General features: G+C 40.6%; 1 protein-coding gene across 1 annotated transcript in view; it reads right to left on the reverse strand.

The window, feature by feature from the left end:
• The window catches only part of BLTP3A (bridge-like lipid transfer protein family member 3A), a 77,038-nt gene that overhangs the window by 26,649 nt on the left and 26,231 nt on the right, over positions 1–24,158 (reverse strand). The window contains exons 4-13 of the mRNA XM_061632329.1: positions 22,891–22,982; positions 18,720–18,909; positions 17,498–17,638; positions 15,172–15,342; positions 12,711–12,882; positions 6,743–6,829; positions 5,822–5,992; positions 4,525–4,679; positions 3,846–3,987; positions 473–666 (exon numbers count right to left, since the gene is read on the reverse strand). Of these exons, the coding sequence (XP_061488313.1) occupies positions 473–666; positions 3,846–3,987; positions 4,525–4,679; positions 5,822–5,992; positions 6,743–6,829; positions 12,711–12,882; positions 15,172–15,342; positions 17,498–17,638; positions 18,720–18,909; positions 22,891–22,982 (1,515 nt within the window). The remainder of the gene's footprint in view (positions 1–472; positions 667–3,845; positions 3,988–4,524; positions 4,680–5,821; positions 5,993–6,742; positions 6,830–12,710; positions 12,883–15,171; positions 15,343–17,497; positions 17,639–18,719; positions 18,910–22,890; positions 22,983–24,158) is intronic.

The raw sequence follows: 24,158 nt of genomic DNA on the forward strand, positions 1-24,158 counted from the left end.
TTACAGTAAAGATTACAGTAAAAACAAAATCAGTTATTAAAATAACACAAAATAATTGAAGCAACTATCAGCTACCAAAAGGCTGATGAAATAAAAATGATTTTTGTTGCTCATCTTAAAGCCACTAGTGAAAGAGGCAGACATCACTCGGGATGGCTTTCCACATCCTAGATATCATGTCTGAAAAAGCCCTCTCTTTTCATGTCCACTCATTGCATTTCTCCCACTTGCTGATATTATTATTGTATATGATGCTATATATTCTGATTACTGAACCATCAATACATTACTGTTAAACTAGGAACTTTTATGGTTTTCCCCAATAATGACAACCTTCCACAAGCTGCATAGAGGATAAATAACAAAATTATCATTCAGAAAAGGCAGATGTTGTTCCCCTCACCCACCCACCCTACTTGTATAAAGCAAAAGGAAACTCTTGAGACAAGTCAGTGCAGAACAAAAAAAATACCTTTAGCATGAAGCCATCCAGTCTAACATCAATGTGCTCATCCTGCTTGCCAGAATTCTCTAGTTTGTATATAGCTTTGAATTGCTGTAAACTACGATAGAGATCAAGGCAGAACAAGTTCACCCAAAGCATGCTTACTGTGTCCAAGGTGAAAATCAAACTATTCAGCTGCAGGTAGAGATTTGGACATGGGACTAGAGAGAATGAAAAAAGGACAGGTTCGCATTCCAGTGGTTTGGGCAGCATTAAGTAAAGTGGAAAATATAATACTTGGTTAGAGCTGCATCTATGTAACACCATAGAGGCAAAATACTGAGCTAGATGCTAGAGCAATCAATGTCAAGATATACCTTATGGTTCTATATGGGAAATACTATTACCCTGACATTCTTTTAAAGTTTACATTCATCAGATGGGTTCTAGACATCCCTGATAGTGTTTATGAGCTTGATTACTTTTTGTATTTAATTTGACAATTCCTTCCTTGAGGCCAGCTGTAATACTGCTTTTCAACAACATCCCAGGACAGTGTAGACTACATGCCAGTCATGTATTGTGTGATTGTTCTTGTTTCTTGAAGTCACATTCATGCCTGCTTTTTAGCTCTTAAAATTACCAGAGAAAAAAATCCCATTCACTCTTAGCTGGAATATAGCCCTCAACTCATGAATTAGCCCAATAAAACAGGACTCAGGATAGGACTATGCAGATAGAGGTTGCTGAAATTCTTAATGGCTCCCACTGAGTTCTAGAAAACAAAGTAAATGGGATGTAATCTGGACACAGCTGAGAGGAGGAAAAACTTGCTTCTTATTCAAGGCACAGGAAACAGGCTTTGCCCACACACCAATTACATCCTTGACTGCAAGCTTTTACTTTCTTCCATAAGTGAATGGCAGCCACTCATTCCTGTTCAGAAAATTATTCCAGTGCTTTTCCCAATTCAAATCAGAAGCTGGGCTGAAGGGTGGAATGAAGGGAAGGAGAGAATGTAGAGGCATTACCTCATCCTTTGCCCTCTACCCTTAATATAAAACTTCCGGGTTGGAAGGAAAGGGGAATTTTTTTTACCTCCTTCTCAGGGCATTGAAGCCGTGTTTGGTTCAGGTAAACAGGGTAGATCAAAGCAGGCCAAGCCCTGCCTACTTTGCTCCAACCATGGTAGAGTCTTCAATAATACACAGAAGGGCAATGAATTGGGATTCAAGAAGTAGATGAGCGTTGCTAGAAGCACTAAGTGAGGGAACAGAATGAGATACAGAAAAGATTGAAACTTCCCACCTCTCCTCCCATCCGTTTTTAACACTTTCCATTACTAAGGCCACTTTGCATCCAATTATCTCAAACATTTTATAAGAATTAAATCTCCACAACACCCACTGTAAAATAAGGAAAACACAGATCACACAAAAGAGCAATTATTGAATACAATGTTGCTTGAGATTAGTGGCAGGTACCTAAAAAGAGAAACTAGTAAAATCTAATTCAGTGCAAGGGAAAGAAGAAATGAGGCCTGGGTTGCTGAGGGGATTGACAACACTGTGGGCAAGCATGAGAATGCCCCCCCCAACAAACATCCAGTTTTTAATCTAATCTGTTCTGTGACAGGAGTCCTCTCACATTTTATTTCCCCCTCTGAAAACATGGTATCATTTCTTATTTACTGAAACAACATCTTCCAAAGGCCTGGAATGGTTTGAAGAACAAGAAGTGGTATCACATTTTCTTTATAGGAAAAAAAGAGGAAGCACTAGGAAGATTTCTCTGATCTCTGAAAACCAAATTAAATGTGGGATGCCTAAAGCCTCCTACAGGCTTTCTTAAGGCAAATTTCCAAACCTGCAGAAAGATACAGGATCAGCCTTCCTAGACTACAAAAACAAATAAAAAGAAATAACAGTTGTAGTTTAGAGAAATAGGGCCAAGCTAGTTGATAAGCTCCATATCTACGCCCTCAATTGTAGCTGTTTGCTAAAAAACATAGGAAGCTGACTTATACTGAGTCAGACCATTGGTTCATCTATCGCAATACTGTAAATTCTCACTAGCAGCGACTCTCGAGGGTTTTAGCCAGGTGTTCTTCCCAGTCATACCTGGAGATGCCAGAGATTAAACCTGGAACCTTTTGCATGCAAAGCATTTTTCTATACAAATTGTCAGTACAGATGCCACCCCAATCTGGATAAGGACCCTAGTGTGGGAGGCTCTAACCCTTTGCCCCTTAACCATGGTCCCAATTCAGACTGATTGCCCCTGCTTCAGCAATTTGCACAGGAAGCTCCTACTGAAGTTAACAGAAGGAGGAAAGAAGGTAAGAGTACCGCAGGGCTCAGTCCTGGGCCCAGTGCTCTTCAACATTTTTATTAATGACTTGGATGAGGAGGTGAAGGGAACGCTTATCAGATCTGCAGATGATACAAAATTGGGAGGAATAGCTAATACCCTGGAGAAAGAAACAAAATTTGAAGTCATCTTGAGAGGCTGGAGCATTGGGCTGACAGCAACAGAATGAAATTTAAGTGCAAAGTTCTACACCTAGGAAAAAGAAATCAAATGCACAGTTATAAGATGGAGGATACTTGGCTCAGCAATACTACATGCAAGAATGATCTTGGGATTGTTGTTGATCACAAGCTGAATATGAGCCAATGGTGTGATGTGACTGCAAAAAAGGCAAATGCTAGTTTAGGCTGCATTAACAGAAGTATAGTTTCCAAATCGCGTACTAGTTCCCCTCTGTTCATCACTGGTTAGGCCTCATCTTGAGTACTGTATCTAGTTCTGGACACCACACTTTAAGAAGGATGCAAACAAACTGGAACAGGTTCAGAGGAGGGCAACGAGGATGATCAGGGACTAGAAACAAAGCCCTATGAGGAGAGACTGAAAGAACTGGGCATGTTTAGCTTTGAAAAGAGAAGACTGAGGGGAGATATGATAGTACTCTTCAAGTACTTGAAAGATTGTCACACAGAGGGCAGCCAGAATCTGTTTTTGATCAACCCAGAGTTCAGGACACAGAATAATGGGCTCAAGTTACAGGAAGCCAGATTTCAGCTAAACATCAAGAAAAACTTCCTATTAGAGTGGTACCACAATGGGACCAATTACCTAGGTGGTGGGCTCTCCAACACTGGAGACCTTCAAGAGGCAGCTGGACCTGTTGGGTATGCTTTAAGCTGGATTCCTGCACTGAGCACGGAATTAAACTCAATAGCCTTAAAGGCCCCTTCCAACTCTACTGTTCTGTGATTCCCCACTGTTCCTCATGCTGACAATCTGTATTATAAAAACCTTGCATTTAAGTGCAGAGATATGGAGCTAATGTATCATCTAGTTTGGCCCATCAACTCAGGAGATGTAGGACAGTTACCTGGAAAATCTGGATTGTCTGGGAAGTAGTACTCCGTGAACTCAATATGGATGGCTGAGGTATGGTCAGGAAGATTCAATAATTTCCTCCTACATGAGAGCAGGGTTGAGGGTTTCTTACTTCGTTGCCCAGCTGTTGAAACCTGAGAAACAATGAATAGTAGGTATGCACTAAAGAGTAAGAAACATGGCTGTCTGAATATGGAAGACCATGAATTGGCCTTATGGTGCCCAATAATATTTAAAGACAGAATAACTGTGTTCTTCATGTGCTATTTCAATCTAGGATCTCAAAACCTAAGAACTCTGAAGCGGAAAAACACCTGAATATGAAAAAGTTGATAGCAAAAAATTACTACTACCATACTACTACTGACCAAATAATAGTAGTACACTTGCTCTCTTGAGGCTGAGTAATCCTCTGCTTCTTTGGAAAAAAAATGCTAGAGTATGTGATAATAAAGGCAGTAGCTTTGAATGAAAAAATATTTGCGAAGAGGCCTACTTTCTGCCACAGAAGAACACTGCACTGATACTGTTTAAGATCAAGTAAATAACGAACAAGTCTTGGGCATTTGTACTTTAAAGAAGCCAAGAATCTATGTTTTGATTCACAAGATAGGAAGAATAAGTAAGTAGCAATGTAGCAGCAGCAGCAGCAACCCTGTAAATAACTTTACCTGATGAATATCCAAATCATCAACTCGGACAACCACACAGCTGGACCGGAGTCTATTCCATGCAGGCCGCTGGAGTCCAAACAGGATAGGATGTGGTATGCTTGCTTGAGGTATCCCCTTCTCTGGTGAGCTTTTTTGAGAACTAGAAAGAGCATCTTAAAGACATTTTTAATCATCAGAACAGACAAAATTCTATCTTAAACACTAAATCTAACAAGGTATCCCCTTACACCACTTTCCTCTTCCCCAGTGCCTCTACCGATGCTGATAAAGCCCTAATTTCTTATCAAGTAATTTGGAGTAGACACCCAATGATCACACTATAAATTGCAGCAACAGACTCCTATCTCCACTTTTCCACAAATCTCCCTCAACTCCCATTCCTAAGAAAAAGAAAAAGTGTGTAGGACTGGAAAACACTCTCTCCCTAGTAAACCTAAAACAAAAGACATGGTGCGTTGTGAAGCTTATTTTTTACAATTGCCAAATGGTGGCCGATCCTTTTCCACCACCCTTGCATGCTGCAATTTTGAAGGATGGAAGTAAATTTTCTTACTTAAATAGTTATATCAGAAAGGGAAGGTAATTCCTTTGCCTTCTTCCACTCACCCACTGCAAATCACCATCTCCTCATATTTCTGTGCAGGATGCCCCTACTTGCCTAAATACTTACAACCTGGGGGGGGAGATGGGGGAAGGGAGGTGGTGTACACTGCAGTGCCTGCTGGCCCTACTTCTTCTCCTTGATGGCAACCCAGGGAAGGGAGGCTGCTGACACAGCTCACCTGGCAAGTTGGTTTGTGGAGTCCTAATTAATGGGAAGGAGAGGGTGATTTTCCTTTCTATCCAGGCTGCAGTTGCTGAAAGTCAACAGTTCCAAAAAATGTGTCATATGGGAAACAAAGGTTGCTATATCACCCAATAGCTTCCGAGGCAGATTCCAAAGTTCATATCAGATGAACCGAAACTAACATTAAAGTACCAGAGCCATCTCTGTCTGCAGTTTGGAATAAGAGGGAACCTACTTTCTGCAGTATCGGGCATGGTAGTCTGTAGCATAAATGTGTAGCAAAAAAGGTCTAAGCAGAAGGTTGTCCAGAATTAAAACAATATGGATATTGTTTTATTCTGCCCTGATCTTGGACCTAACTTTCATGATGTTCAACATGGCACATGAGTTCTGAAACAATGGACGGTGGAGGCTTCAATAGCAGTTTATCTATATGGTGAGTGTCACCATATGTCTTCTCAAAAGCCTCCAGAAGCTGGTGAGTTCATGGTTAAGTAAGAATGTTACCTGATCTCTTTTTGAAGGGAGATTCTCTTCCCATAGCTTTGGAGAAGGCAGAGCTTAATTCTTCACCATGTTTTCCCATCTTGCTTTGAAATTCATCCACCAACTTTTTTGCCCACTGTTCCCGGGTTTCCATGGCATCACAATATCGCACCCAGTGTCTGCAGCTGTCTCCTGAATAAAACAGTGGGTTAATATTGACAAGACCTCTCCCTCAACTTTTCAATCAATTATTTATATGCTCTTCTGTTGTATGGACAACCTATCTCAAACAAGCAAAGCTAAAGTTTATATTCCTTGTTAACGGCATTGGTTAAGTTTTCAGATAGGAGAGTTTCTGTGCATGTGATATTCTCCTTTTAGTACCACTCATCTTAAAGGTAAACAAATCTTGACACTATGGTTTCAAATTGGAAAGGTTTTCAAAGCTATTCTCATATCTCTGCTCATTGTTGTTTCTTAGGGAATTTCTGCACAATTTTTTGCACAATAAATATATAGTTGCTCATTTGCTATGCTCAGTCCAGTCCGTTGATAGTGTACTCCTGTTGTACAGAAATCACATTTCTTCAACACTGGGTACACTATATTCTGTGCATTGATGGTATGACTGCTGTAGAGAATGTTCTTGCAATTAGTGCAACCTCAACAATGAACTGCTCACCGAGGCCTACTAGACCCGCACACAAACCTTAACCAGAAAGGCTGGGTATTCCTTTCCACACATCTCTTTTGTGCACCTTTCCTCCTCTCCCTACCCATTCCATGGTGGGGACAGAATACTGTGCGTACTAGACCAGAGTCTACTGCAGTATCTCACTAACAAAACTAATTAGAGGTAGACTGTCTTTAATAACTAACATTCCCTTTCTTCAGCTATTAACTCTGTTTCAATCACAGATGAGACTCACAGAATGTTCTTACCTGCCCAGTGGAAAGGATAATAGTCAAAGGCCAGCCTCCTAAATGTTAGTTGCATTGCACCTCCCTTTATTCCATGTTTGGAAGCACCTATCATAAATGGAATAAAAATAATCAAATTATGTCTGCCACATACCTAGTCTTATGTCAGGAGAATCAGAAATGAACTGTGTAGGTGGATTTTTCTTTGAATGGTACTGAGTCCACCATTCTCATAATGGCTGATGAGGATGCTAAATCACAGTGCTATATCCACTCCATTTCACCACTTTGGGGCAGTCAAGTTTTTCATCAGTAATGATCCTGTCCTATTGTTTGTAGCATAAAATCCCTGTCATCCTACCTAGATTCTTCCACTGTAAGCTACATGCAAACTGCAAATTATTTCCATACTATCAGAGATATTCCACATATATCACTACATTTAATCCACAGCAATGGGTGTGATATTATTGCTGCGGGGTTGTAAGAGGAAGGTCCAATTCAACTCAGTGGCCACTTTAAAAAAAATAATTCTAAGACATCCTAAAAAATATACATTTATTTATTTGATATGATTGCCCAATTATTGATCATGAAATGCCAAAAGATGTTCCCTAAGGCCCTTCTTGAGAAACTTCTTTGTTTTTAGGGTAAAGGAGTTTGTCAAGACTCCTCTTCTTTCCTGTCCATAGCTCCAATGGAGTTAATTTCAACTGACACTCAGGTGTCCTCCTATCCAGTGCGAATTATCTTCCAAGCTCCATGTTTTGATTCCTGACCAGTTTCAGGTCTCTCTTGCTGTTTCTTGTTGTTCTCCTTTCCTTGCCTACTCAGAGTGTTATCCCCCTTTTCTCCCCCTCCTTCTGTAGTCCAGATCGTTGGTTCTTCCTCTCTGTCCTCTGCTGCTGCTTCATTCCTCTTCCTCAGCTTTCTGTTGGTGTCCTTCAGCTTTCCCTTCTACTCAGTTTATCTCTCCTCTCTGTGTCTGAATGAATCCACCTCTGCTCTCTCTCTCCAACTTTCTTGTCCTCCCCACTCCACAGGACAATTGATGTTTAGGTAGTCCTAGCCTGCCTCTTGCCTCTGTCCTCTCCAGTCTTCACAGCCAATTTGACCAACTTCCAGATCTGCTCACTGATATCCTCATAGATTGTTAATCTATGTGAACATATGTGAATCAGTGGCCAGTGTGGATTAACTTTCACCATGCTGGAGCTGAAGGGTGGCAGCATGCCAAGTCCTAAAGATGTATGACGTATGTAATCGCATTTTTAAACTGTATTGTTAGCCACCTCAGGGAAGCTTTTGAAAGAACATGATACCAATATCTTTTAAAAAATCCCAGTCTCACAAAACTTCTAATCTGTTATCACTGGCCCTGACAACAAAATTACTGCAATATACACACACTATGCAGTGTTAAGAGCATATCCCAGGACTCTAGTGCTACTGGGTGGAGGTACTAATTTCTCAAGCATGCACACAGCTGTAGATAATGAAGCAGCTGGGAAATATGCACTCTTATTGTGAGAAATAAAACAAAGAAATTGGATTAAGGTTAAAGAAACAGAACTCAGAGAAAAGAACTAAGCAGATCTGTTCGAGATATACTGTTCTAATAATAACAACACTCACACAGGAATAGTATTCACAGGAATAGTATTAAAACTAAGAAGAACAAAATCCAGAATCAGCAGGAAAAAGCTCTTTAACAGTGAGATGAATACTCGAAGAGGCAAAAATCCAATTGCTCCAAGTGAAGAAATATCACCAGAAAACACAGTGACTCAAATGTATCTAGTTGAATTACTCCAGATTTTCTCAATCAGGATTCCAAAGCCGTAAGAGACCAAATAAATTTGAAAGGGGTCAAGTTCTTTTCAATAAGATCAAGCACACAGTATCTGTTCTTTGTATTTATCAAACCCACTTTTCAACTCCCACCAGTCTCCTTAAAAAATAACGCAAACCAGTCTGGTTACTTCAGCATAAAAAGAAATAAACAGACAGACTCCAGATGGAACTACACATTACCTCAGACAATACAGATTCCAAAACCCCTATTTGCTAACAAATATAACGATCATTTGACGGAGAGAATAAGTGGGCAGGAGAAGAGGGTGCTTAGATGTTCCTCCCACCCTGGCTGTTTTATCCCAGACATAAATATTCAAAGTATGGCTGGGAATAGATTAAAAATGATTAAAATTCTGAACTGAACATAGGGGAGAGAGATTTCTTTTCTGCATCCTGTTCTTCCAATCTCAGATAACGATAATCTCAATCTCATAACAAGAATAATAATGCCAGTATGGATTTTTCGCATTCCGCAATGTTAAATTGAAAATACCCCCTGTACCATTCTGCTGCTTCCGATAAGCTCATTTCAAAACAAAACCTTACAAAACGTATACTCCTGAATTCAGAAATGCTTGCTTAACAACCCTCCATGTTTTCATGGTGATACACAAAACAGTCAGAGAGAATCAAGAGTTCAAAGTGTAAAACAAGAGAAAAAAAATCCAGACCCCTTTTGGACTTTTTTTTCTGTCAGTGGTTTCATAATTTGTTGAAATTAATAAAAATCAGCTATGTTCACAGAATACCTATAATCCTATCACCGTCCTTCCCCATACTCTGATCTTCATCTTCTGCAGTTTAAAATTTAAAAAATGCATGGCTAATTTTTAATTAATTTCAGAAATTTAACATTGAAGTCTATTATAATGTTGGGCATGCCCAGTAAGAACCAACTGTCAGTGTTCTAAAAGCCAGACTCACAGCTGCTTGGCTTGGCTAGGCTAATCAGGGAGCCACACCCACACCAGACCTTGATGTCACTTTAGACAGTCATGGCATCCCCCAAAGAATCCTGGGAAGTGTAGTTTGTGAAGGGTGCTCAGAGGAAACTCTATTCCCCAGAAAGAGCTCCAGTGGCCAGAGTGGTTTAACAGTCAGCCACTCTGATTGAAGCTCTGTGATGGGAACAGGGCATCTCCTAGCAACTCTCAGCAATCTTCACTAACTACACTTCCCAGGATTCTTTGGTTGAAGCCATCACTGTCTAAAGTGAAATAAAGGTCTGGTGTGGATGTGGCCAGTGACAGCTTTGGTTTAAATTTGGATGGAAGACTACACGTGCCTGTTGTAGAATAAAAAAGTGGGGGAAACCCTGAAAAACAATGATATTGTTCACAATGTTTTCCTTTTGGAAAGGAAAGGGGCTTTCCCTCTGGCCAGTGCCCACCCACCCAATCTCCTCCACACCCCTCCCCTTCCCCCTCTTCTCTCAAGTCAGTTTTACCTATCCTGTATAAGCATGATTGTACAGGAGTAAATCCCACTGAACTCAAAAAGCATGCAAATGATCAAACATGCTTTTCCCTCCTATCCCTCCTTTTTGCCCCTTTCCTCCCCTCCCTCCCTCCCCCTTCCCTTCCAATCCCCTCCCTCTCCTTCTATCTCCTGTCCCCTCCCCCTTCTCCTCCTCCATGGTCAGTTTTACCTATTCTAAGCATAATTGCATGGCAGTAAATCCCACTGAAGTCAATAAGCATGCAAACGATCAAACTGCCTTTTCTCTCCTCCCTCCCCTCTCTCCTCTCCTTCCCTTCCTCTCTCCCTTCCCTCTTTCTTCTTCCTCCTCCCCTGCCCACTCCTGCCCTCCCCCTCATCCTCCCCCATGATCAGTTTCACCTGTCCTATGCATGATTTCACGAGAGTAAATCCCACTGAACTCAAAAAGCATGCAAATGATCAAACCTGCCCTCCTCCTCCTCTTCCCCTCCTCCCCGCTGCCCTTCCTCCCCCCCCTGCGCTTCTTCCTCCTCCCCTCCACATCCCCTCCTGTGGTCAGTTTCACCTATCCTAAGCATGATTGCAAGGGAGTAAATCCCACTGAACTCAATAAGCATGTAAATGATCAATCCATTCTCAGCAAACTTGCACAAAATCCCATTTCCTACCTTCTGGATTAAAAAGCAGATAAATTATTTATTTATTTATTTATTGCACTTGTATACCACCCCATAGCCGAAGCTCTCTGGGCGGTTTACAGCAATCAACTCCTGCAAGCCCCAATTAAAGCATATGCTGCTTAAAGTATTCTGAAAAGAACGTGGAATAATTTTCCTGTTAGCCTGCCAGCTAGTTTCAATCATGAAATTCACTAATAGGCAAAAAAACTTTGCGGTTTAATAATCTAATTAGCATTGCAACACATGCAATCAGCCCAAATAACAGAAACAAAACATGTGCTGGGCTGATCTTGTTTTAGCAGGGAGGAAGAAACAATGTATAGAAAGTTAATATAGTTCCGATAGTCACTTTAAATATGTTTCATTTACTTTGCAATTTTAGTGAAGTTTCCTATAGCAAATCATTTTAATTTGCTTCTGTTTCTGTGAATATGTGAAGTACAGCAACACTGCAAAATTTACTTTAAAAAAACTCCAAAAACAACTGTGGAAAAATGGCACTGACTATTCTGCAGAATAGCCTCCAATGGACATGAGGAGTGTCTCAGTTTGCACAAGATAAAGCAGAGGGAGGTGAAATATATTCTAGCAGAATTCTAGGTGTGTTCTATGTTTTTAATTGACCATCCCCACCTTTCCTTAAGTGAATTGGTTTAAGCACAGCAGGCTAAAAACATGCATCTTGGGCAGGCCAGGTTTTTCCAATAGCTAGATTCATTGATAAGTAGCAACATATTGTAATCAATCCGATTTTACATCAAACTGCAGTTTCAGATTCAACTGTTAATGCACCCAAAATAGAAATAGAACATAACCTCCAATTTGAAACACAAAAGGATGTCTTCACCATCATATGACATTGACCAAGAAAAAGGCTTTGAAATTAATAAAAACAAATTTGACACAGATTTCTAGGTTGAATAATGAGAGAAATATAATTTTCTAGGTTAGATTCTCTGTAGAAACAGTAGTAACACAGGAAAGAAGCAAGGTAAGAAGAACACCAAGAAACATACAAAAATGTAATTCTCCATCTTTGGAGATGGCAGGTATTAGCACCACTCACCATATGCTCAGAGGCACATGTTACCAAATTCTTCCAAGCTACACAGGAAGTGAATGGATTGAAAGACCAACCCAAATTGTGTTTGCGTTTTTACAAATTTGTAGGGCAGTACAATATCTCAGAGAGAAAGTCAGGTCTCCTGCTCCCCTGGTGCATTCACTATAGCTCTCCAATTTCCCTGCTTTTTAAAGGTTGATAGAAATATCTGTGGACTATAGGTACTTTCTTAAACCGCAAGGCTTTTTTGCCTATTAGTGAATAATAGTTTAAAGTTCTATCCCGCCCTCCCTCCCAGAAGGAGCCCAGGGCGACTAATAAAGAACAAATAAAGAACATAACACTAAAAACATCTCAAAAACAAAACACTTTAAAAACATTTTTAAAATAAAACATCTTAAAAACATATTTTAAACAAATATTTTTAAAAATCTAAAAAGCCATTCCAAACAAACTGGGATAAGGTCTCTACTTAAAAGGCTTGTTGAAAGTCTTCAGTAAACACCGAAAAGATAACAGAGATGGTGCCTGTCTAATATTTAAGGGAATGGAATTCCAAAGGGTAGGTGCCACATCACTATAGGTCCGCTTCCTATGCTGTGTGGAATGGATCTCCTGATAAGATAGTACCTTTAGGAGGCCCTCATCTGCAGACCACAGTGATTGACTCGGTATATAAGGGGTAAGACGATCTTTCCTGTCTCCTGGTCCTAAGCTATATAGGGCTTTGAAAACCAAAACCAGCACTTTGAACTTGGCCCAGCCTCCAGTTGGCAGCCAGTGCAATTCTTTCAGCAGTGGGGTAATATCCTGCCCCAGTGAGCAGCCCCACCACCGCATTTTGCACCAGCTGAAGCTTCCAGACCAACCTCAATGGCAGCCCCATATAGAGTACATTACAGTAATCCAGCCTGGAGATTACCCCTGTATAGGTAACATGTTTGGGTACCTGTCTCTCGAGTGTGACTGTCATCACAGATGTGAAGGTCCAGACGAGAGATGAGAAGATGGTAGGAAGACTCTTTCATATCATGTTTCTCAAAGTACTGGCTGATCGCTTTTTGGCTGCTCCCAAATGATTGTGGCCAGGACTGTTGAGCATTTGGAGCAGGAGGTGTGATCTATAATACATAGAAATTAAGGCTGTGGGTATATTCATACAGAACCAGGGGAAAACAGTGGATTTATATCTTAGGAGGATGGAGATGACACAGGTTACACTAAAAGTCCCCAAATGGTGCTCTGCAGAGAAAGGAATTTGATGCAGGGAGGAAATGGTTTTGAAAATGTCTCATTAAATGAAGATTATTTCTTTGTAGCCCCAGCTCCTCCTTTTCATTCCCAGCATGAGTTCAAGTGAAGGATGCAAAGAAAGAATCTTCAAGATGGGTAGAAATGCTGCCTTTTACCTGTACTTTTTAAAGCTCAGGAAGCATTTATCTTAGCTCTGATCTTAGCACTAAGAGATGGGCTTAATTAGGCCCATGGGCTGGAGGTTACTGGCTACTAGCTATGATGACTGTGAACTGCAGCAGAACCTCACTATAACGCAGGGGTCAGGGAACAAAGAATGCACCCGTAGAATAGGGCTTCTGCGTTATAATGAAAACTGCTCTGCAAGGGTTAAAATACAGCAAGTACTGGAGTACTGGTTCCTAGATCGGCAAAGAACTGTTGTGGCTGAGAACTGAGCGGGAAGGAAGAAGTGGAGATGGAAAAACAAGTTAAAAATAATAAAACTCCTAAGAACTTGAAGAAGGCTCAAAAGATAAGTATCCCTTAGGAAAAAACTGCCAGGAAGGAAAAGGGAAGGAGGGAGGGGGTCATCAGGAAGCAGGTTTTTAAAAGGAACACTGAGAGGAAAAAAGACCAGAAACACTGAGGGAAAGCAAATGGAAGACTCACCAAGAACAAGGAGCACAGAAGACAATAAAAAGGTATACAGTATTTTACTTGTGGGGGCATGGTTGCGCCCGCAGTGTATCTGATTCCACAGTACCTTGAGACGTGTTATAACAAGGTTCTACTGTACCTCCAATATCACAGGGAGTATACCAAATACCAATTGTTAAGAATCACAAGTGGAGAGAGTGCTGTTACACTCAGGTCCTGCTTGCAGGCTTCTCAAAGGTCATTTGATATTTGATGGGCCACTGTGAGGACAGGATAGGCCTATGGTCTGATCCAGGAGGGACCTTATATTGTTATTATTCAAACTCCTATTTACCATTGCTTTAAATTTCACCAGTACAAAGCTACCATCTCTAAATCTCTTTCCATCTCTTCCCTTTCCATCTCATCTTAATTACTGAGCCAAAAAAGTCTGTGGAATGTTTTTAGGAAGTTAGTTTGAAAATTACTACAGAAAATAAAATTGGATCATATTAAGAGCAAGGTGCATATGCTATCTTGATAGATGGATTGTAAGATAAAATTGTAAAAGGCAATTAGTGTGAGGAAGGAGATTTCCGATTCTTGGCTTTTGGTGTCATTTCTTGCTTTTTATAATCAATATAATATTGCTAGCTTAAAAGAAATTAGTTATATGAGGTTTGAAAGTAGAAAATATATTAAGGAACTATGTTTGACTAGAAACGAAAGTAACAGCTGCTGACAGTTTGCGATTAAGCTTGATCAGCAGTTGCATTGATCAGCAGTTGCAAATATTGCAATGTAGCAGAAAAAATGAGAAGTATATGAGGCTATTGGACTGTCTAAGTATCTTGTGTTATTTTTCATGTAAACATGAGGAAATAAAGGGGCAAGGCCCAGATGCATCTAAAGGGGCTAGGCCAAAATACATGCTGGTACATGGTAAAAGGTAAGGGGGTTGGATATGGACAAATCTAGAAGGGAAATGGGTTGGATATAGATGAATCTAGCTATATAAGATTGATTATAAAAAGCTGTGCTGTGCTGTGATTCGGGAGAGGGTTTTTGCCTTGTGCCTGCTCTCCCAATAGCGCTATTGGTCTATGGTCTATGTATTTTGGGCAATAAATTCTGTTCCTTGATGCACCTCCATTTGTCTGGAAAGTTTTTCCTTCCACAAGTGTGATTTAAAGAGAGAAAACTGGGGGGGGGGGAATAAGGGGGAGATCACTGCACCGAAGCAGAGGAATGATAGTAACTGCCTTCACATGAAAAAATTGTAAGATGACAGCTTAAGAATAAAAACATTGGGACAGAAACACGATCATGAAAAGAGATGTTAGAACTGTTCAATCAGCGGCCTATCTAATATGCCTTGTTCCATAAGTTGGCAAAATTTCTGCAGCAGCCTCTATATGAAGACAAAAGGGCAACAATCCAACTGTGACAGCAAATACTATGCCTAGCATAAACTTCTTCACTAACATCTTTTCTAATTACTGAACATCATCCTATGTATGTAAGCTAGAGCTGCTTGCCTGGACAGGTTCAGGAGCCAAACTTTTCCTCTGCTGGGCCGACTTCTCCATGGCTTCACTTAAGGACTCTGCATACTTCATCATTGCCTTCAGCTGAGAATCAGTCAGCACCCACAGCAAGTCATCAAGAAGGAATATGAGCTTTGATGCCACCACGTTACAATCCTTGGTCTGTCTCATAAACAGAGAAAGTTTAGCACAAACATGGTCCAAAAGCATTTACTCCCATTTCTGATGGGAATCACAGAACTGATTAACTGTGTTTCTGTGGCCAGCATATGCAAACAAAACAAAAACTTGAGAGGGAAGCAACTCCTCTGGCTGATTGTGGAACTCCTAGACATTTATGTGGGCTGCCCTTGTATCTGATACGGAAGCTGCAGCTAGTGTAGAATGCAGCAGCCAGACCGCTCACAGGAGCAAATTACTGACATGTTACCCCCTTGCTGAAAGAGCAGCACTGGCAGTCAATTTGCTATCAGGCCAGGGTCAAGGTACCTGTGTTAATACACAAAGCCCCAAACAGCTTGGGCCCAAAGTACCTTAAGGACTTCCTGACTCCTTATGTTCCATCTTGATCACTGAGATCTTTTGATGGGGGACTTTTGGTGGTTTCCCATGCCCCTGAAATTCAGTTGGCCTCCACTAGGTCTTTAGTGTGGCAGGCCTGCCCTGTGGAACTCCCTACCAATACAAGTTCAGCAGAAACCACCTCTCCTTTCTTTCAGGATTCTTTTAAAAACCAAACTTTTCAGACAGGCCTTTTAATATTATTTCCCCCTCAACCATCACAGTATTATTGATCCTTTCATTATTGTTTTTAATTGATATTTTTATTGTTTTTAATTTTTTATGCCTTTGTATGTTGTAAAAGCTGCCTTGATGTATTTCATGAAATGTACGTATAAATACTTTAATAAATAATTTGATGAGAGCTGTATTTTCCAGTATGCTCAGAGCTCATTGTTTATCATTTTTATCTGAAGAAAAAAGGAACAGGTTACATTGTTAAACTTGCTAGTGCTTTAAATTGCTTTAAGTTGAATACGCTGTATGGCTATTTCAGTACTCATCTCACTGTGGCAATTTGTAGATACAGTAGGGCCCCACTCATACAGCAGGTGAGGTTCCAGACCCCTGCCGAAAAGTGAAAACCGCCGAAAAGTGGATCAGCTGTAGCGTGGGGGTCTGGAACCTAACCCGCTGATCGTGCCAGAGGAGAAGATCAGCTGTAGCACGAGGGTCTGGAACCTAACCCGCTGATTGCATCAGAGGAGAAGATCAGCTGGTATCACAGTCATAGACCACACCACAATGTCCAAAAGAGGGCATGCAATCTGGAGAACATGACAGAAATTTGACACGCTGAGGTTTTTTAAAAAAATCTAATCCTTGGGCTCCTACTGGGAGGAAGGGCGAGATATAAATATACTACTAGTACTACTACTACTACTACTACTACTACTACTACTACTACTAATAATAATAATAGTTGTTAAAAACAACATAAGGCCTAGCAAGTAATCAGGAGTGTGATTTTGCCCTGAACATAGTTCCCAGCACCTGGCATTCTGCTTCTGCACACCTATTGCCCACCCTAATGTTATATGAATCCCTAATCCTCCCTATCCCTGTGTGAGATAAAACACACTGGAATACCACACAATCTCCCTCGCAAATCCCTTAAAACTAAAAGTAAAATAAAATGCAAATTTTAATAATTTATTCCAATCACAAAATGCAGACTTTCTAGTTGCAGAATTTGAAATGACTTCATAAGCAAAGAATTTCAGCTCCAATTTTCAGTAGAAGACCAAAGGATACTACAAGTTTGTTATCTGAACTCTAAATGATTTAGGTCCCAAATATTTGAAAGACCACCTCCGTCCCTACAGACTTTCTTGGGTGTTGTGATCAGCAGAGGGGACCCTTTTGGTAGTTCCGCCACTCTTGGAAGCTCGAGGTGGTGGTGACCCAGGACAGGGCATTCTCTGTGGAAGCCCCTAAGCTGTGGAACTCCCTCCAGGTAGGTCTGGCAACTTCATTGTACAACTTTTGGCAAATGCTGAAGATTCACCTCTTTACCCTGGCCTTTGACACCTGAGATGTATATTTTTAGGACCCACCCTATTTTCTGTGACACTGTTTAGGTTGTTCTTAACTCTTTAAATTATGTATTTTTAAAATTATTGGAACTTGCCCTGGGACTTCTGGGTGAAGGGTGAGTAATACATTCTAATTCTAATTCTAATGATGATGACGATGATGATGCCATGCATGCTAGGTAGTCCATCCAGCCACACTTTCCAACAGAGAATATACTTGCCTTTCTCTTAAGAGATATTTGGATTCTGCCCTGGTTGGTAATAAGTCTTAGGGGGGTGGTGACAGAATCTTGATCTCCATTTTCTGTAGCATCTGCCTCTATCTGAAGAGTCTGCCAGGTGAGTTCTTTAAATGTTAAAACCTATTCAGAGAGGAGAGAGAGGCACAAAGACAAAAAAGGAAATATCTTGAGCTTCTAAAGATGGATACAATGTATAAGAACATAAGAAGAACCTGCTGGATCAGGCCAATGGCTATCTAGTCCAGCATCCCGTTCACACAGCAGCCAGATGCCTGTGGGAAACCTGCAAATTGATCCTGAGTGCATTAGCACTCTTCTTTCCTGTGTTTTCTAGTAAGTAGTATTGAGCATACTGCCTTCGACCATGGAGGCAGAACAGAGTCACTGTGGCAAATAGCCATTGACAGCCTTATCCTCTATTGCAGCAAATTACAGTTTAGGAAATAGACTTTACCGAAACAAGAAGCAATAATGCATGTTTGGACTCTAGAAGGAAACAAACAACAGAACTCTTAAGCACTCCACCTTGTTTCAAAATGAGCTGTGGCCAGCATTAGCATTAGATTAGCGATGGGGAACCTCTGGCCTGTAGGCCTAATTAAGGCTAGCACAGGTTGTCATTTTGCCGGTGAAGCTGTACCCCACAAACCAAGCCGACCTGCCCCACACTTGATAATTGGGAGGTTAAAGGGAGCTCCCAATTATTCCTCGCAAGTGGGGCTCCCTGTCAGTGCAGATCAGCTGATCAGCAGTGACAGGGAGCCTCAATGAGATCAGCTGCACAACGTAGCTCCCTGTCTGGGGCTTGCTTTTTCAGGTGGTTTGGGAAAGGTGGTTTGGATTCAAACCTCTTCCTCAAACTGAACATTTCCCCCTCTGCAGACATCCAAATTTCCAATTAGATTTCAAAGGGCTTCCCTATAACCACCTATTAGCTAATCTTCAGTTATAGCAAGTCCCTTTGAAGGTAACAACCAATCAGCTGATGGGTTAAATAGACACTCTCTTAATCTTTTACAGTAGCAGATTGTATAAACACTAAGTGACCTCTCTCATGTCTATATCATCATGAGAGAGGTCACTTATAGTGTCTATATTGTAATGGGAATGTTCAGGGCAATTAGTTAAGATCCAAATCTACAAATCCTTGTGAGTCCACAGAAGAGATTCCAAATAAGAGGTATTTTGATTACAGTCTTACCTCTCCCCTGTGTGAATCAGTGATGCGGGTAAAGCGGAGGTCACTTTGCTGCCAGTTGGGGTTGACACTGTATCCTTGAAGCTGCCACAGTTCAAAAGAAGCATGGAAGGCCTTGGAGTGGATCTTGATGGTGATGGAATTGACAACAATAAACATACCCTCTACTACCTTCTCGGCAAAGCCATATTCACTGTAAGGAAGGAAACTGCTTTTAACAGGGCAGGAAGTCTTAGCATAGTGGCCATAGTCTGATCATTGCAGCATGACGGAACACTGTTACAAGGAAAGTTTATACTAAGCAGCATAGATGGGTGCTAAACTCAACAGACTCACAAGCTAGATATGATGTTGATGTTTATAGTCGCAAACCTTTTCAGTATCAAGAAACACAGTACAAATAAGATTTCTCTCCCCCCCCCGAATATGCTGCAGTTTCAGAATACAACATAATTAATAATTTAATTTATAAATTAAAACATTTACAACAATTGTGATCAGACAGGAATAACAGAGGTAAGCAATTCATATTTTTCTTCTTCTGAAACATAAAAATATCCAGAGATACTATACTGAAGTGTACAGATAGTGTTGATTTAAAATCTTAGGACTAGAAAGGATGAGGCAGTCATGATATACAACCAGAGTTGCTAAGGCAGGATCTTCTGTATCCCAGCTACGTAAAGACTGACTTACACAAACCAGAACAAAGCATGTCACAAAACTGGAAGCAAACAAGGGTCATCACACACAAAATGCCCAAGATCATATAATTCCAGATAATAACATCATGAAGTTTGCTAAGCCACATGCTAAAAGGGAAAGCAAATTATGTTAGTTTGACAGGTAAATCTGCTTTGAATATTCAGTAATTTACTTAATCCATATGTGGATTTTTTCTTTAGGTTAAATTAGCTGGTGAACAAAATACATGATTTTCCCCACATATTTTGGTTTTATCGAGTATAGATACGTTGCCAGGATATCTATGCTATCTATGACTGCTTCTTGCAAATGGGTCTCTACTCCACTATAGGTTAATACAATCATCTCAAGAATGATCATCAATTTGCTATATATTTAAACTTTATTTATCACCAACTATAGTTTTTGCATCTCATTGCCACACAACTCCCTACAATTTTTTTCTTTATATATCTGCCAACTAAGATTTCACTTCATGCATCTGACAAAGAGAGCCTGAGTCGATGAAAGTATATCCCATAATAAGTTTGTGAGTCTATAGGATGCCACAAGACTATTTGATTGTTTTTGCTGCAAGGAACTAACATGTTTTCACATACTTTAAGACAGATTAACAAGTGTTAAGTACCCCTCTGGAAATATACTATTCTGGTATACCAACTAAACTGCTGGAATAGTTTGGGTGTGTTATATATTGCTCAGTGAAAGCAGCTAGATGATCCCTTTCAACTCTAGGATTTATGATTAGCAACATTAAACACTGCAGTAGCCAGCAGGGCAGCATTGCTTATTTGGCTTCCTAACATCATGCGTTGCTACCAGTTACTGAAAGGGAGAAGAGCAAAACAGCAGGGAGTTCACTGCATGCATGATGGCAGAGCTGGTATGACGCTCCTGCCACTCCACTGAGCTCCCCAAAGCTTTGCCCCTATCCCTCTCAGTAATTGGCAGCAACCCATGGTGTTGGGAAGCCAGGTAAGCAGTGCTACCTTGCCCATGCCACCTAACTGGCCTCTAGTGATTAAACAGTCTTACATGTATAGTACCATACAACAAATAATTCTTGCTATATTAACAAAAATATTTATTTTCAATCCAGCCAGAAACGGTTTAGCAAGGAGTGAGGAACCTCTGGGCTACAGGGTTAATTAGACCCAGCAAGCCTCCTCACTAGGCCTGCCACATCATTTTAGTGAAACCATGCCCATCTGACCTATATCTGATGCCAAATATGACATCAGGTGTGGAGCAGGTAAAGTCACAACTGGGCTAAAAAGGGGCTTATAAGGTGCTCTGAAGCTTGGACTATCAGCTGGTTTTCAAGGCTTCAAAGCACCGGACAAGGTTCTCTGCTTGCATCAGCTGATTGTGGGTGCTTGAAGAGACCCATGCACAGACAACAATCAGCTGATTGTCAAGGCTGCACTCTGAAGCCCTGACACTCAGGTGGGAACAGCTGTACTTTGAAGCCCTGATAATAATCTGGTATCGGTTGGGAATTCCCTAGTGCAGATGAGGGCACTGGAAGGAGCTTGGATTCAAATTGTTTTCTCGGCACAGGGGAAAACGCTCCTAAAACTCAAGCATTTTCCCCTCTGCTGAAAGAGAGGTTTCGATTCAGGTGCTTCCTCCAGGGCTTTGAATCCCAAACTACTTCCTTTGGAAAGAGAAAAATGCTCCATTTTAATGCCCCTGAGTGAGTACTCTGAATCCAAAATGCTTTCTCTGCAGAGAGGAAAATACTCCCTATTAAGGAGGATTTTCTCCTCTGCAGAAATTTCAAGTGGGCTCCCCACAGCCACTGACTAGTGGTTACAGGAAACCCCTTTGAAGGCAGGCTCTCAGCATTAATCACATCTTTGAAATTTGACAGGTGTCAAATCACAAATCATCATTATGATGTCAGATGATTAACAGGTGGGTGATCCCACCCATCTGCCAAAGATGGCCTGCAGTGGAGCGGGAAGGAGGATCTGCCTGCTGGCCAGATCCAGTTCCCCACCCCTGCACTATAGCATTTGTTGCAGAGATGTAACGAATCCTTCCTCTCTTTTAAAATGTTTTAAATACCAGCTCTTTGAATGACTGTCTCATGCTATGACAATATGCTAAATATGCAGTGCCGCTTTAAGTGACCAGCATGAGGAATTCTACAAGGAGCTTCCAGATCTCTCTGTCTTTCCTAACCTATATGTAAAATGTCCACAGGTCTTGAAATAAAGGCTGATTACCCCATATGATCTCCAGAAAGTTACACAATTGGCAACATAACCTATAGATAGGATTTTGAGTTGCCTAGAATGACTCCAGTAATTGGATGCTCCCATGGGTGGAAGGAGGGAGGAGCCCATTTTCACTGCTTTCCCTTGCAGTCCCCAATGCTCCTCAAAAATCTATTCCAAATGGTTATGGACCCTCCAGAACAGCATGGGAGATGGTGCTAGAGACTGAAGAGGACAGGGGAAATCAGCAAGAAATTATTCCACCCCTTCCTTCAGTGATAGCCACTGCTGAAGCCCTTCCATTTGTGGAATAGCAGGTCTAGGTCCAACCTTATGCATGTTCATTAGTTACTTATCCTGTCAGAATCACAATGTGAACAGTCTCAGATTTCTAGATCTGGAAATTACAAATATTTACAAAGACGGCAACTAGTAAAAGCCAAGCTACATATGAAAATAAATTATGCATAATTTCCCCCTTATATATATATATATAAGTGTGTATGTATATATATATAATATACACACAGTAAGGCCCCGCTTTATGGCGTTCCGCTTTAAGGCGTTCCGCTGATGCAGCGGCTTTCGTTTTCCATTTTAAAGGTTTTTTTTCCCTTTTGCGACATTTTGCGCCATTTTCGCACGACGCGGCCCATTAAAGTTAATGGGGTTCCATTTTACGGCATTTTCCGCTTTACGGCGGGGGTCCAGAACGGAACCCGCCGTATAAGCGGGGCCCTACTGTATATGAAGAGAGGCTTCTTAACCTTTCGCTCAGTAGTTTTTCTAAAACAAAAAGCTTTCCCCATCTGTTTTTCACACTGTAGGTCCTGAAGTGTTGGGAAGAAGGGGAAAACAGCTTAGCGGGATTTTTAAGCAGAGAAAATATTAGAGGGCAAAGGGTTAAGCTATGGCTCCATTGTAAAAGATAAAAAGGCTCAAGGAAGAACTACACAAGACTCACAGGATGGCAGCTACGACACCAAATCCATATAAAAGTAGAATTTACCATGATTTTGATTCTGAACGCACAATATCTTATTCAATGTAGAAATGAGGCTGTGTATTATGTTGTACAGGCTCAATGTAAGAGTTCAGTTTAGACAGCCTTTCAGTACAATCTCAAGTAGGAAGAATTGAAAAGTAGAAAACTCACATTGAAGTCAGACCCAAAGTCATTTAAGTTGGGAAAGCAGAAGTAACATCAAACACTGCAATGATAAAAGTTGGTTACAAGCGATATTAACCTTTGTCCTGATGCAAGTGCAATAGGAGACTGTCCATTGGGTTGCCGGGGCTCTTCACATGTTCGCATCTCCACTTCAACTTTATCTAAATACTATGAACAGCAGGGAGAGAGAGACATGGAGAAATACATTACCTAAGAAAGAAATGCTCATTGGCTATCCTAATGGCTTTCAGTTTAAGATATCCAGGTTCCTTCTGCTGCAATATTAATTCCTAGCACAAATAAGAGCCTCTTGATACTTCACAAGGAATTCAACCTCTGGAGATTTTCAGGTTAGACCTTAAACACTATTCCCAAAGACACCAGATATCAGTTCAAAATATTATGTTGCATACTGTTCCATATTCAGGACAAAACTACTCTGTTCAGGATCTAGCAACTATCAAGAGGTATACCTAACTGCAATTCATGCCTTTGGATATCTAGTACAAAGGATCTACCAGACTGTCTCCCTTTCTATCTATGAATACAAGTCCACAATCAGCACTACTTTTTATAGCAGAAGGTTGGCTATTTTTAAAAAAAAATCTTCATTAGAATGACTTTTAAAGACATCTTAAGACACTTTTATTTCCATCTGTGTTTTTATTGTGATAATTTTCAAAGTGTCATAATGCGGATTTTAATTTGATGATTTTATATGTTTTATATATTTTGTACACCACCTTGTGAGGGCAATTGCCTTGAAAAGCAGTTGATAAATCTCTTAATAAATCAATCAATAAAACAATATATCACAACAGGTGCTAGGCAAGCAAGTTTATTCTAAGCTCAACAGATTTCAGAAATGAAAACCTTCATTAGGGCGACTCTCCTTATACAATTATTACACAGCAATATTGTTTGTACTGTCTACTAGACTCTTTCCTGTTTGGGGTGATGTTGCTTATTTTTCTTCTATCCTGTAAGATCTTGATCTGTGTTCCAAGTCTGTACGGCTATTTGTCTAAGTGCATATTTTTAAGAGCTGATGTCTCTTAGTATTGTTATGTATACCAGGTAATATCTAACTATGTCATACTCAAAGTAATAGACCCATTGAAATCAACTCTGAGTATGTCTTAGCTGGATATCACCCGTTATTACTACTAATTCTGTTCTGCCTTATTCCCCTCAAAGACTCAAGGCTAACAACAACAGTAGAAACAAGCATAGCGCGCGCCCCAACAGCTCAGAGATTCACAGCACACAGTCATTCAGTATAGTTTTGTAGAAGCAATAAGAAACATAAGACTTCCAATCTTTCTAACATAGGATCAGAGGAGT

Source organism: Rhineura floridana, chromosome 6 (assembly GCF_030035675.1).
Source record: "Rhineura floridana isolate rRhiFlo1 chromosome 6, rRhiFlo1.hap2, whole genome shotgun sequence".
Classification (NCBI taxonomy): domain Eukaryota; kingdom Metazoa; phylum Chordata; class Lepidosauria; order Squamata; family Rhineuridae; genus Rhineura; species Rhineura floridana.